Genomic DNA, 20012 nt, shown 5'->3' with positions numbered 1-20012 from the left:
TTTTTAAGTCTTTGTTGTTTTGTTTGTTTGTTTTTGTGTTACCTAAGAACATTTTGGTTACTTCTAGCTTGCAAAGATTTTTAATCTATGTATTGCTCTAGAACTTGTATAGCTTTAGTACACACACAAACAGATACATGTTTATGAATCAATTCAAAATAATTTTTGGATTATTGTCATGTAAAAGTCAATGCTGTCTTTCCACATGAACAGCCAGTTGATTCAACATCATTTATTTAATACATGTAGGGTTTCTTTACACTGTTCTCTTTACAAAGTACCGCAGAGTTTCTGACATACGTGGATTCTTAAGTACATTGCTTTATATTTTATCTTGCATGGTAGCTGGCAAATAAGTTTGTGCTTATTATGGCATTATAGTCTTCAATAATCTTGTGAAGTAAATATTCTTGGTTTATAGGTAAGGCCTTAAGAACTTACCAAAGAGATCACAAAGCTCACAGGCATGCACACACGGGGACAGAACCAAACCCTCAAACCCAAGTCACTTCAATTCAGTACTTCTTGGGTTTCTTTTCACAAGTAAACACTCATTAATGGCACAGGAGACTCAAGAAATATGCTCAAAAGGCCTTGCGACATAGCTGGAAACGGATTTTTTTCATCAGTTTCATCTTTTATATTTTATAAATCATGTGAATTTTGTACCTCTGTATACAATGTTTGCCAAACATACCAAAATTAAGTTGTATATTGTATATCAACTAAAATAAATGCTCGAGGTAAATGCAACTGGTTCTCTATGGTATTATCACCCTCCCCCCCATGCTCCTCCCTCTGGAATGTGTAATCCATTTTCAGATGCTCACCGGTCATTGTTATCTGCAGCCTCTTTAGGTTTGTTTAGTGTTGTTTATCTTATTAATTTCCCTTTATATAAACAGAAGAAAAAACATTGTGTACCAAGGTAAACACAGTATTAAAGACAAGAGTCTATTCTTCAATTGGAATAGGCTTCAAAATGCTCTGGGAATAAAAGACAACTTTCTAGTGTTCCTTTTTTATTGCTATTTAATCTAATAGGATACATGAGGAAACATTCTGGGAGACTTAGAGCTACCTAGAGACTGTAAAGTTGGGACTACTTTCCTTGGGGTGCAAACCCAGGAGACACGAGCTTTCCAAATTATGTTCAAATGCAGTAATATATTTTTTTCCTGAGAGTGTACATTTCTTGTTTTAGAAGATACCCTTTACCTTGAAGTCAGACCTATATCTGGATTTAACATCAATATACAGGGGTTTTATTTTCTTCGGGTATCCTAGAAAGTAGGCAGCTAATATCTTTCAAGACTTGACAGAGATTATTTTCCTTCTTTATATAGGAGAGCTCTCTGTTCAAGATTTACCCTCAATAAAGTGATAATCAAGGTTTTATTATCTATATGAATTTAGCAATTTATAACAGTCCCATCTTTCTGTTGCAGGTGCAGGGGAATCTGGAAAAAGCACAATCGTTAAACAAATGAAGTAGGTATAGACTATTTAAAATGTTTGATATTTGAGGTCTATCCGTGTACTTGAGCAGTCCGAAAATAAATGCTTATGGAAAATTTGATTGATAATCTGTGCATCCAAGTAGTGGCAGAGCTGGCACAATTCCTGTGCAAGTATCCCTCCCTCCTTTAACAAAGAGCACAACTGGTGTGTAATATTGCAATCTCCACTCTCTTAAACTCTGCTTCTCGACAAGATGAATACTAAAAGCAGTCATATTTTAAATATATTAATCTGGGTATAATATAGGGTTTTGGTAATGTGGCCACAAGCCATAAACATTTCAAAATATGTCAATCAATGATCCATTTGAATTTAGGAGGAAACAATATTTTTAACCTGCAAAGCACTTTCTTCTTCCTTCTTTTTTCTTTCACCACAGTAACCACACCAACATCAACCAGTTTTGTTAAAAAGAAAATTATATCTCTTTCCTGAATTGTACTCTTCATGAACTATTAAGTACAAGCTCCTTGAAGGATACAGAAGACACTTCAGAATCCAGCTCTTAAGCTCTCTTCCTCCTAACATCCCACGACATCCCCCTTCCTGCTTCTACACCAGAAATGCTGAACTCACACAGTTCTGTGAACTACCCAAGTCAGTACAGCTAGGTGGCTAAGGTCGCAGGCTCCCCAATCAGACTGCGTTCCTTGCCCAACTGTACCACGTACTAACTGAATGAGTTGGGGGGCTTCCTGCCTTTACCTATGCCTCCATTATTTTCCTGTAAAATGTAGGCAAGAATCTTACCTCCTTTAAAGGACTTAGTGCAAGAAAGGAGAAGACATATGAAGCACTTAAAACAGTGCTTGGCACACACCAAAGCTTGACAATTGTAATCATCTACTTGGTCATACTGATCCTTCTGCCTAGAATGTTCTTCGTTTTCACTATCTGGAAGTAACTACTTCTCCTTGAAAGCTCAGCTGATCATCACTGCTCCCAGGCAGTCTCCTGTGACCCCTTACACATATTCCCAATAAAGTTTACCACTCTTTCTTCTCTACTTTATTGCATCACATGCAGACATGGTTGCTATGTACTATCACAATGCACAAAAATTGATTTTATGTTCTTCCTTTCTGGTATTAATAGAATATTTTGTGATGACAGAAAGATTCTCTATCTGCACTCTCTAAGACAGCAGCTCCTAGTCGTATGTGGCCATTAAGCATTTGAAATGTGGCTGGGGTAAATGAGGAATTTAATTTTAATTAACATCTAGTGGCTACTGTATAACGTCTAGGGGCTACAGTGGAGATCCAGTCTATAAGTTCTTGGGGAGGAGAGAAAGTATAATTCGCTCATTCTTTTCACACATAATTCAGTATGTTACAGAAAATGCCCAGTAAAAGCCCATTAATTTAAACAGATTTAGGAATCAACTTGCAAGTAGAAAGCTCTATCTCACTGAAATGTATTTATGCAGTCCCTAGACAAACAATGCTGCTTAAAGTCTCACTACAGCTGGATTTTTTTAAAAGTAAATTAAACACCATTTTGTCATTTTGCTTTGTGATGTTTCCTTATCCTATGATGAAAAGATAGAAATCAGAATTTGTTCCAGAAAGAAATCCTAAATGCCCCCAAGTTTAGTTGTACTTGCCATTTTAATGAAATTAAAATAATTTCCCAGTTTCAGTTTTTGAGAAAGGACTGAGATTTTTTTAATGAACTTATTCTTGATCTATCCACAAAGACATTTTACTTTATTTTTCTACAATCTCTAATTATCTATTTATTTATTGAAGTTACTTGTTTAATACAGCAAGATAAACATGCCATGTTTAAAATAGAGATACTGTAATTACTGGTAATTAAATACCAAAAACAATAAATATTGGATACAGAGGCTGCTTCAACTCTTCTCACTGCAGAAATTCTTGTATTTCAAAGTTTTAGTATCTTGCAGGGCACTTCTATTCTTTTTCCACTTATGATAAAGCGTCTCTGTATAGATAAAACACAACTGCTTCAGAATATGACATCCAAAATGATACCCAATGTACCTGTAGCACTTCAAAAACAACAACTAACAACAGAAAGGAGCAAGAACATACTATATGACAGATGTAAAAAAGTAATCAGCATATGCAGAGATTTTAGCTTTTGAAAGTAAATCTATTTTAATCTATTACTCCAAAACTATACGTAAAAGTTTGTGTTCCTATCGAGTGGAAGGAAAAGATGAGTTCAGTCAAATAAAATGTCGAGCATTTATACTTTGAGAACTAGTGGCACGTACACAGATGGAAAACTGACAAGGGATTTAACAGCAGGTAATTGCCTACATTAAAAAAAATGCCTTTGTTAATGCTATATATAGAAAGCCGGCACTCCTATTTTCCAGTGTGTTTTAAGTGATAGGAAAAGAAATGAATGTTCTGCTAAATTGCTTTGCTTCCTCTAGAAATCACGTTATAAAGACATTTCAGAACTCTGTATGTATCTTTGTGCGGGGAATCTGGAAATTTTTCTTTTGAAAACAAGTAAGCTTTCTAAGTAAGGTTCTCATGATTTACTCATTTTAAATACTGGTTTATCTAGGGTAAATTCAAAGTCCTTTTTTATATTTAGCACGAGGAGCTCAGAAAGAATATACTGTATTAAATCCCAATGATGATAATAAAAATTCAAAGGCATAAAATTGTTCAGATTTAACATAGACATATGGACAATATTTTTTGTAGCAAATACATACTGTAATTTTATTTCAGCAAATTATTATTGATGTTTTAATATTATAAAAAAAAAAATTGCTCAACTCACAAAAGCTTTTCATGTTTAAATTATAGGATCATCCATAAGAATGGTTACAGTGAGCAAGAATGCATGGAGTTCAAAGCAGTTATTTACAGTAATACATTGCAATCCATTCTAGCTATTGTGAAAGCCATGACTACCCTTGGGATTGATTATGTAAATCCCAGAAGTGCAGTAAGTATGCGAATAATGACAGTTGTAGTCCTACAATGGAGTTTCAGCCATAAAACAATAGAACTAAATTTGTAGGACTAATCTAACAAAAATTTAAAAGTATAAAATATGAATTTTGGGAATTTTAATTCTGTTTCATGTAAGATTCCTTTTTCTCTTTAAATGAAGCTTTTAGAGTGTGTTCTATTATCTTATTTAGCATTAACTATTTTTCTAGGAATCGAACCTAGTATCAAATAATACGTTGTATTAGAGAAAAAGATTGATAACATTTACTAAATATAAGAGTTCATTCCATTAACTCAAACTGCAATAAATCTACACTTATTTTCTTAGTTTAATTATGAGTCATTCATGGAGTAAACATTATAGTTATATTTATAACATAATTATCATTATTGCTCAACAATAACTACAAAGACAATGTGGGGCAACGAAATGATTCTTTTATGTTAATTTTTTAAAACAACTCGAAATTGTGTGATTAAGTAAGATGTTTGTATAATATACTCAACTAGTCAGTTATGTTTATAAGGTATATCTAAACAGTTTCATCCTATTTTATATTTTGTAATATATTTTATGTTAAAACACATTAAAAACCCACTTAGTTTAAAAGAGTTTATGTGCAAACATATAGAACTATTTTAGTTGACAAATGAAGCATTTAGTATTCTCCAAAGAACAATAGTTAACCACACCCCAAAAAGGAGTAATGGTGTACAATCAACAGGAAAATACTCATTTCCATTTGTTCTGTCGTGGAGCAGCTGGTTGCCTCCAGATGACATCAACTGAACTGCTCCCAATATAACTCCTAGATACCTTGTTACACTAACAATAAAAAAAAGAGGAACAGCATGTTTAGAGAAGAATGTGATATGTGTACTTGTCTCTTCCTACCCCCCCAGGAGTTTGAGATTAGACTATGTACATTACCATTGGAAGCCATTAGGATGAAAAGAAAAATACCTCTTTCAAGCTGTTCATTTTAAAGGAAATGGTCAATCCTCATCTGTCATTTTCCAACAAAGAACACAGAAATTCTATGTCCTTAGGGCAGATCGTTTATAAGCAGAGTCAGGAGTTCCATGAGGATCTCCTTCCAATTTTACCTTTCCTCAAACGTGGCTCCAGTAAGTCACCTACTTTTTTAGATTACAGTTTCCCTCTCACGGCATTCTTTACCATTCCATGACTTAGTGATTCCCCTTTTTACTTAAGGGTAGTTGGTTATCACTCTGACCCTGGCTGTTCCTAAGGCTCTGAGATTTTAAATTGGCTCTTCAGAAACCACCAGGTATAAACCCCATATTTTAAGGTGTGGAAAATAGGGAGGCCTAGGTGACTCAGGGTGTGATCCTGGGGTCCTGGGAGCAAATCCCACATCGGGCTCCCTGCATGGAGCCTGCTCCTCCCTCTGCCTGTGTCTCTGCTTCTCTCTGTGAGTCTCCCATGAATAAATAAATAAAATCTTTTAAAAAATAAAATAGAATAAAGGTGTGGAAAATAAACATCAAAGAGGATTAGCAATGTGGCCTGCATTGCATAGCTAGTGCTTTAGTCAAAACCCGCTTCTACTGGCTTCCATTAGAGTGCTTTTCCCTATGCAAGAATTTTTGTAAAAATATTTAATGATCAGGAATGATTGTTAATCCTTAACTGGTTAACATCTTAATGATCTGCATGCAGGCAAAGTGAAAATAATATAGACTCTGTAGATTGCTGCCATTATGTTGACTGAAAATTAAAATAAATGCAAGTTATTCAAACTGTACATTAAATGGTAGCAACAGTGTAATTCATGCAATACTGAACGATTGATATGACGTCTCAGGAGGACCTATGCCCTCAAGTGTTAAACATCACAGTTGGCAGGTACTGCATAATTCAAATTTTGATTTCAGTTGTTGAAAACTATAATAGTTTCAGTGATCTTCTTTAGTACTTGATTTTAAGATTAATATACTTTATACCTGGTTTACACGGTTTAAACAGATGAATTGCTAAACATCTTACCCATGTGTGTGTGGCTTTCAGAGTTCAGCTGTACTATAGCTTTCAATTTAGCTATTTATACAATTTATATATTTTTACATTACCCTTTGTTTTATCAACATTCAGAGAGGAAGAGTCCTAAAGGAAAATTTCCATAAGCTTTATTGGTTACCTGTTCTGTAAATTTTGATGTTACTTAATCTCTCTACATTTGGGTTTCTACATCCACAAAACGTTAGTGCTTTTTTCACCGAGTTTCAAGGACTATTACAGAATTGAACAGAAATATAGGAAATCCACTTAAAAACAAAGTACAATAAGAGCCTAGGAAATATTGAGTATATATATTTTCCAATAGCACTCTGAATGCAAGCTCATTAAATTTATGTATTAAAGTCTATACATCTAACATCATTTGAATAAATTATATTTCATCAAACTATTATTTATATGGCAGACACTTGCTTGGACACTGAGAAATCAGCAGTAAATAAAATAGAAACAGTATCTGCCCTTAAGAGAAAGAAGTCTGATGCTGAACAAGTAATTAATTACAAAGCATCACCTATTTCAGAAGTGCAGCACAGCTGGATGGGAAACCAAATCCTCACTTATGAAAAGAATTACTGAGAAAGGAAATACTATCACCAGTGAAAATGGGGGCAGAACTAGTATGTCTTAGGAAATGTTGAGTTTGTAAGTTCTATAACATACCCACATGTGTAAGTGGTTGAAAATGTGCCTTTCAAATTCAAACAAGATAATCTGATGAGAGATCTAAACCTCAGTAGTATTGGCATTACACTATGGTGTATAATTTATATTACAGAAACAGATGGGATGGAAGAGGTCAACTGCTTCAAAAGAAAAGATGAGGGCATAAAGAAGAGTAGCAAGTTAGGTGCTCGTGTTGAAAAAGTAACATATTCTGGTCATTTGGGAGGAAGAGGGAAGTTTGGAGATGATAGACTAGTAAGAGGAAAACCAAATTTATGTGGAATCACAGAATTCAATACAAAGTTTCCAAAGGGAAATTATCTAAGCTGAAAGGTCTTGAGAAGTCAGGAAAGAAGTATATTTAAAGTCTATTGGATTTAATAATATAGAGAACACTGGGGAATATCATGAGACAGGCTTTAGAAGAGTTGTGAAAAGAAAATTAAAAAAAAAAAAAAAACAACAAAAGGAAGAGTTGTGGATGCAGAATCCAATGAAGTATGCTGAGAAGTGAGAAGAAAATATGTGAACAAGGTTTAAAGACATTGTTAGCACCTATTGGTGAGGAGTAGGAGAGAAATAAGATCTGTAGCTGAAGGTGAAGGCAGCTAAGGAGGGCTTGTTCTTGCTTTGGTTTAATACTTGGCAGACTGATTTCCTAAATATAGAACATATAAAGGGGGGAAGTGGAAAACTAGAGGGGAATACAATACAGGCATTTAGTAAATTCCAACTTATCCTCTCTGAATATTATTCTATTCTATCTTAGAGCATCTCAAACAACCACTAGACCAACATGTTGTAACTTTATCACATGATTCGGGTGTTGTGACCATCCTTGCTTGGGACAGCGTTTTACAAAGTGAAGCCTCTAATATGAACCAATGAACGCTGTTTCACGAGATGTTTTAGGATAAAAGTTCTATGATCAAGTTTGAATACATATAACAACAACTTATTGGAAATTGGCAAATGGCAGTACTCAAAGGCTCTGACAGTCTTGTAGAGACAAAAACCTGGCATTTCTTAACCTGACATTTCCCAAGATTACAAGGTTGTCATATGTCTCCCTTCCTTGATATATTTTTTCCTGCAATCTTTGAAAATACGACCAAGGGTTTAGAATGAGTTCCACAATGTTCTAGGATCATCACCTAATACTGGTGAGGAAGTCTGGGAAACTAGTAGAGAATATATATTTCGGTTTCTATGCAACATTGTTCCAGAGCTACACAACCTTGATAGAATGAACAATTTCAGAATCATCGTAATTCCCAAGCTTTTCCAAATATGTCACAAGGAAATAACATTTCTTCAGGATGCCACTCAAACCTCTTTGGAGCTATTTGAAAAATGTAGGAAATTATTGGAGAATCTTTTAAGTTTCTCAAGAAAGTGAGGTCTGAGCTAATACGCCAAATTCATTTTATTGATTCATTTGTTCTACAGTATTTCTGGGACATATACTATATGTTAGATTCTGCTACCAGTCTTGAGGATGTAGAAATGAACAGAACAACAACAAAAACCTGTCACCTGCATGTGCTTATAGTCTAATATAAAAAATACAAAATAAAAAAAATGCACTATATGGGTAGAAATAAGTGCTATGAGGAAAAATCAAGGAGGGCAGGAGGCTATAAAGTAAGGAAAGAGTGGAACAAAGGATGGCCCTGGAAGGCATTCTTGAGGGGTGATATTTTAGAAGAAGCTAAATGAAGTAGGAAATGAGCCACAGGGAAGACTTGGAGTAAGAGTCATTCAAATGCTCTCAAATGGGGGTTTGGTGAGTTTAAGGAACAATAAGAAGTCTGTGCATCTTGAGGAAAGAGAGACAAATTGTGAGGGGAGGGAAAAATGGGGAAGGAATGAGAAGGAAAGGTGAAAAGGAATACATGGATTAAAATATGTAGAACCTTGTGAGCCATGGCATGGGATTTGGGTTTTGAGTATGATGGGAAACTACCGGAGTTTTTAAAATATGGGAGTAAGATTATCAGTAGGAGTTCAGTTTTCCATCACTTTGGCTGTTTATGTAGAACAACTTTTCATATTACTGGTTAATTTTGGTATTATATATTTAAAAAATTCAAATGTGATTTGGGGCCCAATTCCTGAAACACATGAATTTAGATTCTTTAAATTACCATGCCAGCCTTTTAATAATTGTAGTAGAACCCCACATGCTTATAATGCACAGCCTAGTTTGAAAATCCCAGCCACTGGCTCTACCAATGAAAGCAATAAGCTAAAAAATAAAAGGTCTTAAAGACAAAAACCAAACTGATAGGCTGGCCTGCCCTGGGGCGGGGGGGGGGAAGTAGTAGGACTGACATTTACATGTTCAATATGAAACTATTTTCATGGTTACTACTCAAATAAAGTGTAGATTGAAATTGGATAATTTTTTTAATGAAAGAGTTCATTAGAAATTAGTTTGGTTTGTAAAGGTATACTAATAAAGCATGTCAGTTTGTCCCTTTAGGGAAAAACTAGTTTGAGCAGCTATTTCATTGCATCCTTTGTCCTAAATGGCACCTTAACAGTGCAAAGAGGCAAATGGGATGATGCCAGCTAAACTGGCTGGGTCATATTTCACTGGATTTGTAGTGCTCGCTCATATCCAACTTATTGGAAAGAAGGACTTAAAAATCTATGCTGTGCCAATATATTAAAATGGGGTCAGTTCTAAGTTTTCGGCCATTTACAATTTCTGGCTTGATAGTCATCTGATCTGTTTGGGTTAGCAATAACATTTGAATGTGAAGGCAGATGCAATAAGGTTTTGTCATAACAGAGCCTTTCTTTGACAATAAGAGACATACCTTTCATTTTTAATGAAAATAACAGATTTTTAATAAAATGGTGAAAAAATGGTGAAATACATCATTATTACTATTTTTAAAAAGATTATTTATTCATGAGAGACAGAGAGAGAGAGAGAGAGAGAGAGGCAGAGACACAGGCAGAGGAAGAAGCAGGTTCCACGCAGGGAGCCCGACGTGGGACTCGATCCCGGGTCTCCAGAATCACGCCCTGGGCTGAAGGTGGCACTAAACTGCTGAGCCACCTGGGCTGCCCCCATTATTACTATTTTAAAATGATAAATCAAATTGTATCAGAAAAGCAGCAAGTTCTCATTGTCCATTCTTCACTGGGAGCCACCTACCATTGCACAAAGTAGTTTGGGTTTGACTCTTCTGATGTTCCTTGTCTTTCTTGGTTTGGCAAATTAACCTCCTAGTTTTAGATTCATTTTTAAAATGGAGAAAATATAGCATCTATGTGACTAGTGTTGTGAGGATTTTGTGAGATATTACAGGCACTGTCTTATAAGCTGTTATTATAATACTATGTACTAAAAAGAGTATGAGCTTTGAAGTCTGACAACCAGAATTTGAACCCAGACATCATTTGCCTAGTTTAGCATCATGAGCAATAATTTAATTACTCTGGGACTCAAATACTTAATTTTTTTTCAGTCATAAATGGTATTATTCGTTTAAATAAACCATGGGGTATATAATTTACTTGATAAAATGTTATTTTCTTCGGCCCTTGTCACCTCTAAATATCCCATAAGGACTAACATTCTTTCTTTTTTGCTTTTTTTTTTCATTTTTTTCTTTTCTTCCTTCCCTTCTGTACTTCCTTTTTTGAAGATTTTATTTATTTATTGAGAGAGAGCACATGCACGCACATGAGTGGGGAGTGGGCAGAGGGAGAGGGAGAGGATTTCAAGCACACTCTGTGCTGAGTGCAGAGCCTGACTCAGAACTTGATCTCACAACCATGAGATTATAACCAGAGCCAAAATCAAGGGTTGGCTGCTAAACGGACTGACCCGCCCAGGTGCCATTCTTCTATTTTCCTAATTTTCTCCTCTGCCTTATTGATTAGCACCAAAGGCATGTAATCAACAACACCTAGACAGGTATCTAAAACCTGTGTGAGGATTAAAGTGCTCATCATTTCTTATTTATGGGATTGCAAAAGATACACGATGGCAAAGAATATTGAATTCTATTTTCCATTTTAACTCTAATTCTTGCATGATATTTTTATATCCTGGAAAATATATGGCTGTGATGAAAGGAAGATGAAGTATCAGATTAGTTCAGATTCATTACCCTTTTATCTCTGCATTTTGACTCCCTAAGATCTCAATGGATTTACATTAAACTATTAACCCTTTTGATATCAATATTTCAGAAGTTAATGATATATATAAAAATATCCTAATTTCACCATATAATGTTACACAGTTTTTGCTATGGAGAACTCTACCCAGGCATTATAAGGAAACTTAAGATTCCATCAACCTTAAGATACATTGAATAGATGTTCAACAAAATTATTATCTAAAGGAGTAAGATAAAAATAATAAAATTGAAATGCTCTATTTAAAAAAGAGAAATGTGATTCCAAATAACAACACATTTTTATCATTTTCACAAAAACATTGCTATAGGAAGACCAACAGCAACTCTGTGTGATGGCAAACACTCTGGAAGATGGAGGCATGACACCAGAACTGGCCGAGGTAATAAAACGACTCTGGAGAGACCCAGGAGTTCAGGCCTGCTTTGAAAGGGCATCTGAATATCACCTCAACGACTCAGCAGCTTAGTAAGTGAATGCATTTGACAAGAATTATAGTTGAAACATTTTAAATTAACAGTTCTAATTTTTCATATTCTGCATTTGTAATCACAAATGAGGAAATAAAACAGCTTTACAATATGTTAAACTAAAATAAAAAGTAAAAAAAAAATAAAATAAAATAAAATAAAAAATAAAATAAAAAGTAATTGAAGAGAAATGAAGATTAAGAAAACAGCATGAGATTTAAAAATCTAAGGAGAGGAGCATTTAAAATAACTAATTTTGAAGTTATTTGCCTAAGAAGACCCATATTTTGCAAATATTTTCTCCCAACTGAAAAGAATTAATCACTGTGTACTGTGCTCAATATAAACGCAGATTGGTGACATGCATACTGAGGTTTGGGGCTATTCATTTCACTTCTATTCATATTACTGATCATCATCTTCTAAAATAATTTTATTAATTACACACATTCTTTGGTTCCATTGGTTTGATGAATATGATACAGAATTCTAGAAGAAAATAATGATTTCCAAAACACTTGTTTATTGTATAATTCTGTTTGAGTCTCAAGAAAGTTATAATTTTCACAGCTAATATCATCCAGTTGGCAATAACCAGCCACAAAGAAATTAGAAGGTTATGACAATATGTATAATTTCATTATCAAAATTATTTTAAATTTCTATCTTAGTAAGCAATTTTTAGCCTATGCTGTGGTTAAATGCCTACAAGTGTGTGTGCACATGTATGCAAATATAATTTACTTATTCTGTATTTCTGTCCATGCATACCAATGTCTAAAAAGGTATAAATACAGTCTTTTTGATGAACTCCCAATGGAACATGCTAGTAGTGCTTTAAAAAATAAGGTAAAAATGAAGCAAATGAAAGATTAAATGAGGACAGAAGAATGAAGCTTTTACGATACTTCAGATTTCTGATCATGATGGTCGGAAGAATTATGGATAGAAAACAACCCATATAAATTTTAGGAAAAGCTAACAACAACAACAACAACAACAACAACAACAACAACAATAACAGTCTTTTGTGATTACTCACCCATGTTCATTTTAGATTCCAAAGCCCTTGGAGGAAAGTCCTGCTCTTGTCACTTTGGTGAAGTAGAAAATGCATAGCATCATGTAATTACATAAACCCCAAGAACTGTTTTATGTGTCCCAGTACCTAGCCACATTTTAATACTAACAGAACTCTGTAATATAGAAACCACTGCTTTTCTATATAAATCTATATATGGGCAGTCACAATATGAAAGTGAATTGTGGATTATTCTCATAAAATGTTGCTTAACAAAATTCTAGGGAAGAAGGGAGAAAGTAATGGATAATGTTGGTAAATGTGCTGCCGAAGCAAGCATAACACAGTGCTGGGGACCGAGAATTCCTGTCCCCTCCAAGGTCCTTCTAGTTGGCCTAAGAATCAAATTGGCAAGAGACAGATTAACAGGAGAAAATCAAATTTAATAAGGTACATACAGGAAATCTACATGGACATGGAAGTTTCAAAATCAGACAAAATGAAGTCTATATGTTATTCTGAACTAAAGAGAAGAGGGAAGTGGTCTGGGACTTGAGAGCAAAGAAATACACTTCAGAGAGTGATAAGAAGAGCAGATATTTGGTAATTAGGTGTTTGCCCTACCATACAGATGGGTCACTCAGATAAAATGTATCTCTGCTAAATTGAGGGCAAAGATTCTCAATTTAGATTCTTCTATGTAGTTAAGGAAGAGGCAAAAGTTCTCTTGAGCCTGCAGAGTCTCAAGTGCTTTCAGCTCAAAATAATCCACATGCCAAAGTGGCACATTCAGGGGTATGGCGGGGAGTAGAGAGTGGTGTGTGCTGTCCCAAACCCCTTCAATAGCTGCAATTAATATATTTAGTTTTAGATAAGCATTATTGATTAAGCATTATTTTTCTATTTGAATATTATAAGAAGTGTGTTTGCAATTATGCTATCATTATGTTTACCAAATACTTTGTTATTTAATAGCAAAAAATTTATGTATTGTATTGTTAAAATGGGCAGATAAAATTATCTTTTATTGTATTTTCCAGTCTTTCTAACCTTTAGTTTCAGTTTTTCTGTTTTCACGTGCAAAATACATAATTTACAGCAGAACTATCATGTTATAGATTCATAGTAAGCACTTATCTGTTCAAGTTAAACACAATTACACATTTGTACTCATTCGGTGAACGTTGCCTATATTATAATGGTTTTCAACACCCCGATTGATTTGCTGACCAGTCGGACAAGAAATCCAAACCATCCCTTCACCTTCACTCCCACTTCCATGTCTAAGAAAATTTGCATTTAAAATCCCCCAAATTTAAATATTAACTATGTTAATATTTAATTAATTAATTAATTAATTCTGCCCTTAGAGGCCCTTGAAAGAAAGATTAAGTAAAACATAAATAAAAATAGCTGAAAGCTATTGCTTTCTTCCAAAAATTAATATTTTTTTCAAATACCACATTGCATTCACATTTTAAAACTAAATACACTATCAGATTGGTATCGAATCCATGTCTGCTTCATATGTATTATATAAGGTAATGAGCTCTTTTCCCTCTTTCCTTCCTCTCTCTTTCTCTCCTCCCTCTCTCTCCCTTTCCCCTTTTTCTTTTCTTTCTTTTTTAGTCAAAATAGGAAATTTATTATTATTTTAAATCTAGAGCCCCCTCAGGGCACCTGGGTGGTGTAGTCCCTTGAGCTTCTGACTCTTGGTTTCCACTCAGGTCTAGATCTCAGGGTCAGGTCAAGATCTTATGGATGTGGGACCAAGCCCTGGTGAGGCTCCATGCTTAGCAGGAGTCTGCTTAAGACTCTCTCCCTCTGCTTCTGCCTCTGCCTTTCCTGACCCCTGCCCCTCCCCCCACCTTCACTCAGGCACATGCACTCTCTCTCAAATAAATACATAAATATTAAAAAAAAAAACCCACAAACCTATAGCACCTTCAAGTTTAGGCTAACAAAGAGGTGAGTCCTAATCAGCCTAGGGAAGGCAATGTCCTTGGCAACATAACACTTCCCTGCTCCCATCAGTACAAGCAAACTGGAAGGAAAAGTCATGACAGTGACAAACGGGGAAAACATTTGTATTAATACTTCATGGTTTACTGATTGAGGCCATGTAGTGTGCTATTTAAATTCTATAAGCCTTAAGATCTAACAAAGACTTTACCAGAAAAAAAAAAAGTACTGTTTGCTCATGATTGGAAAAAGAATCAGGTGGGGTTTGGGGGATTTAAGTGGTTTTATGTATGTCAGGCTTCTGGTTTAAGTTCTAGACCACAGGCCTGAGCACTCAAATCTTATATTTATTAAAAACAGGCGTCTTGTTATTTTCAAGATTTTATTTATTTATTCATGAGAGACACAGAGAGAGGCAGAGACACAGGCAGAGGGAGAAGCAGGCTCCCCTCAGGCAGCCAGATGTGGGGCTCGATCCCAGGACTTGAGGATCACACTTCTGAAGACAGAAGCTCAACCACTGACCCACCCAGATGTCCCCAAAACAGGTGTCTTAAATGCAAATTTGTCACTCTGCTAATGCTTCTGCTTTGCTTGAAATCATTTGTATATGCAAATGAAAGCACATTAAATGCGTCTTTTTCAAGTATTCATTTAGCTAGCATAAAATGAATTTAGTCGCTAGGTTGACGGTTTGCTTTTGTTGTTGCTGTTCCCGCATGAACCACCTGACCAACAGTATGCTTTACCATATGTGCAGACTTAGTCAACAGGGAATTCACAAAGGACCTGGCTTCACAAAATAATAGATTTTGGAAAAATCTCCCAATATTTTCTTCTGATATATCTGTATCTTGATTGTCTCTTGCTTTTAAGAAAAATTCAGCTTTATTAGAATAAAGCATGGTGATAAATTTTCACACCACACATACATGTGTTTCTGAACTGTGATTGCCTTTTTGTCATTTGGCCGAAATCCCTTTGGGGTATTCACTCAGTTTGTTTCGGCTCAAAATCAGAAAGAACCTCTGAGAATAAATTATCCATATTGCTGTCGAATTTATTTTTTTTTAAATGATAAAATAGCTTTGCTTTTTAAGGCATCGTATGAGGTGCTAATGCATAACAACTCTAACTTTGTCCCTGAAAAATGCAACTTTTGAATAATAAAATATTTAGCTGGATTATGCCCTTGGAATTCTGTCTGGATGGATGTCTGCCCATCATGATCTTCCTATTTAGCCACATATGTAAACTAAGTTTAACATCATGGCCAGTTTTGTCATAAAAACCTTACCAGGCTTTTACTATCTCTATTTAGCATTTTCACAGAAATAGCCATATTGCTAAGCTACTAAAGCCTTAGTTTTGAAAGTCTAGAATACTGGTTGCCAACTGTTTTGAAAGCGATGAAATACTTTGTTTTAGTTTAAAGACATGATCTGGTTTCAAGAAGGAGGCAGAGAACAGTTTCTTTCCTCTCATCCAACAGACTCTTAGAGAGCAAACAGTCTCCTCAGACCTAATCCTCCTCCTCAGCACCCCGAGGATCTTGTGGGCAAAAAGAGGGCAGGATTCAGCTTCCCAACAGTAGGGCTTTTAATATGTCCTCCAGGGAAGAGTTAAGGACAATGACACACGGGTGGAAGAGAAAGTATTAGAGGTGGATGCAAAGTCTAGTTCAGCCTTCCATCCCTTGGAGGGGTCACCGATATCATGTGGGCCACAAATCATGAGGGGTCATCCTATCAGTATCATGAGTTGGTTCCATTATGAATTGGCAACAAAATCAAAAAGGTTTTCTTTTATTGCACTAACTGTATATAATCACGGCACTTAAAACAAATGGTCCAGAGTCCTAAGTTAGACAATCTATGGAGAACAACATTATTGCAACTACTTACTCTCTTAAAATTCAAAGTGCTTGAATTCAAACTATAGCATTTTTAGGACAGTCTAGTGAGTAGCATCACAGGATAGCACTTGCGGGGTTTTTTGTATTTAGGTTTCTTGGGGATGATCAAAACCTGAAGATAGAACTTTTCTCTGAAACATATCCATACACCATCAATTCATACACCTCACAAAATCCAGGCCAAGGCAGCATCAATCTAGCAATCTTTAAAAGAGGCCTTCACAGGTCAGCCGTGCGCCACTTAGCACTCTGCAACATCCGCCCACCAAGCTCTAATGAGCAGAATTTAAAAAGCACCGGTCTGCAACTTGATCATTTTAATGGACTCTGAAGTAAAAATTCATTTGTACTGAATCCTGGTGTCCTCAAATATAAATTTTAAAAACACATGCTATTTTTGTTGTTTTATTAGCTACCTTAATGATGTAGACAGAATCACAGCTCCTGGATATGTCCCCAATGAGCAAGATGTCCTACATTCTCGAGTGAAAACAACTGGAATAATTGAAACTCAATTCTCCTTTAAAGATTTGCATTTCAGGTATGCACCATGTCTTTTCTAACCATCAATAGAAATATTCAATATTTTTTTTCACAGAGGAAGGTCTTTCAAGCCGAGTGAGTGCTTGGGCATCCTTCCCAGGCCTGGTTCACCTTCAGTACCACTCTCTCTCTTACTGCTTTCCTGTGGCCCAACACCCTAACCCTCATCTTAAGCCGCATGTCTTCCTCTAAGAAAAATGCTTCTGTCTTGACCAAGTAGGCGCTAAATTTCATTTTCCCTTTTGAAACTGATATCCTACTATGAAAAAAAATAGAAAGAAAATATATTTAAATAAAATTTAAGTAACAGGTGCCACAGCTACTATGTCTTTTGCCCTTCAACTCTCCCATTTGCCTGAAATATTCGTTTCCTTCATTTAAAAAATGCAAATAATTGAGAGAATTATTTGAATGTGATACTAGTTACTGAAATAAGATCTATTTTATAAGCATGGTTTGGGTAAGAAAATGAGTCCACTATTTTTATTGCTGTCACATTACAAGACGTTTCTAGAAATGCTATTGCAAAACCACTTATTCACTATACCAAGAAATGGAAATCCAAACCATAGTGTTATAGAATGTCACAACACTTAAGTGCCTTTCCCTGTGGATTGTGAATAAGATGGACTATTAAATTTACAATCAGGTTCCCGATGTATCACTTAATAATGAAAAAAATTAATAAAAATGCAATTAATAAACTCATCCATGTATGCAAAATGGGAATATTTTAGTAAGTAGAAAAACTGAACAAAAGTGAAATGAATTATCTGTATCGATTGTGAAGCAAAATTTACCTCAGTGGGATAAGAGCTTTAAAATTTTTTTATTATTAGAATTGGCGAGATGTAACATCTAATTAGAATAGATGTTAACATAGATAGCCAGGGTGTTTTCAAGTTACTATCAAAGAAAGCTCTTCAAAATTTACACCTGAATTTCAAGTCTACAAATAGTTAATTTTCTGACAGATGAGTCAAAGATCAAACCGGGATAAAGGAACTGCCAAGATTGGGAACAACATCTACTCTTGGCAAACGTCAGCAGTTTGTCTTCCATTCTGTCATCGCTGTCGCACAGTTCCTCCTTGGGAACTGCTTTCTCCAGGCTCCTGGTTTTTGATCCAGTTTCAGTGGTTTTCCTATGGGAAGCCAAATCCAATTGCTCAGACCCTCTGTCCCTCCTAAGCCTGTCCAAGCATTACACAAGCTAATGGAATTTTCTGGATTTTAGACTGTCTGGGAACAGTCTGGATGGTAAACCAGTTACTAAAATTAATATCACATACTGGATACCTAGAAGGTTACAACTCTAGTCAGTCTACGCAACACCAATTTAGTATCTTCTCAGAAATAGTCACTCTCATAAATTATCTGTTCCTTGAACATTCCAATCCTTAGGGCCTTTGCACTTGCTGTCCTCTTTGCCTAAAATGCTCTGCCCCTGGGTCTCTGCAAGGATTGGCTCCTTCTTACCATTAAGTTCCCAAATGAGATCCTGTTTCCTCATACAGCCTTGATCATTCTGTGTACCATCCTTGCATATACTTGTCACTACCATACCCAGTAGTGTGCTGGTGAACCTATCAATAGGTTCTATGGGACAGGGGGGAGGGAAAGCCTGATGTGTGGTCATTGAAGATTCCCTTGGTACAAATACGCTAACAATGGCTAATTGCAATTTAGCAATGTGATGTCGCTAAATGCAGCATGGAGAAGAAGTGCAAACAGCTCTCACCTGCCATGTCAATGTGAGCCAATGCCTTTAGAACATTGAAATATCACACTATTTTGTTCTTTTCTAAAAAAAACTTACTAATATATGAAATAGCCTTTCAAAAAATCTGTTTGCTCTTTTGTTTGTTTCTGTCACATATGCTCTGAGCTCCTGGAGGGTGGGGGCCGTGTCTACTTACAGTACCACCTCCTGTGACTATCGTGGTGGCTAGTGCAGGGTAGGCTTACAGTCAGTTCTTGCTGGATGGATACATGTGCTATGCCAATCACTGTACCTAATCTATTCTTACACACTCCTTATAACACATTCCTTATAAGAGCACTGCTGCCCTTATGTTGAATAAAGAGTCAAAAGATGGAGGCTAAAATGAAGTGAAAAATTTCCCCATGATCATACAGAGAAGTGCTAGAAATATGACTAGAACACATCTTTCTAACTTCAAAGACCACATTCTTACACTGCGTATCGCTGTGGGCTATGAGGTAAATTGGAGAAGAGAGCATTCTTTCTTTGTAGAGCGCTTCTTCCAATGTTGTTGGTCATTCATAACTTCCTTCAGAGAGAAGAGGGAACAGGGGATAAAATGGACAGCTGGTAGGGAGACCTCTCCAAGTTGGCAGGGCTCTGGTACCTTCACACATCTGTGCTTCTGAAACCAGAGGACATGACGACTGCCAATGAGCACACAAAACCTCAGAAAGTCACATTCATTTCCTGGGACATCTATTTCTCCAGGACCAAATAATATTCATAAAGTTTCAAAAATTATTTTCTGAGTGGAATAAACCATTCGCATTAATTAAAAAAATAAAACATTATTATAAAGATATGTTACCTCATAATATGCCTCTTCTGATCATACCTCTAAACCCTCATTGGTGCATCAACATTTTCCTGTCCTTCTGCAGTTCTGTGGTTTTGGAGGCACTGTCTGAAGTCCTATAGGTAAGTGATTGTCTATGCTACTTCCAAATGCTGCTGACCCTTATGAAGGAGTAGGAAAGGTCTTGCTAATTCTCTCTGACAG

The 20012-nt window shown here is 35.7% G+C and overlaps 1 protein-coding gene across 1 annotated transcript in view; it reads left to right on the top strand.

Annotated features, from left to right (window-relative positions):
• GNAT3 (G protein subunit alpha transducin 3) overlaps positions 1-20012 on the top strand; it is a 54566-nt gene that overhangs the window by 22703 nt on the left and 11851 nt on the right. The window contains exons 2-5 of the mRNA XM_038562445.1: positions 1449-1491; positions 4317-4458; positions 11645-11802; positions 17115-17243. Coding sequence (XP_038418373.1) covers positions 1449-1491; positions 4317-4458; positions 11645-11802; positions 17115-17243 — 472 coding nt within the window. The remainder of the gene's footprint in view (positions 1-1448; positions 1492-4316; positions 4459-11644; positions 11803-17114; positions 17244-20012) is intronic.

Source organism: Canis lupus, chromosome 18 (assembly GCF_011100685.1).
Source record: "Canis lupus familiaris isolate Mischka breed German Shepherd chromosome 18, alternate assembly UU_Cfam_GSD_1.0, whole genome shotgun sequence".
NCBI lineage: Eukaryota > Metazoa > Chordata > Mammalia > Carnivora > Canidae > Canis > Canis lupus.
The sequence above is the reverse complement of the archived record's forward strand: the minus strand, read 5'-3'. Positions and strand labels throughout refer to the sequence as shown.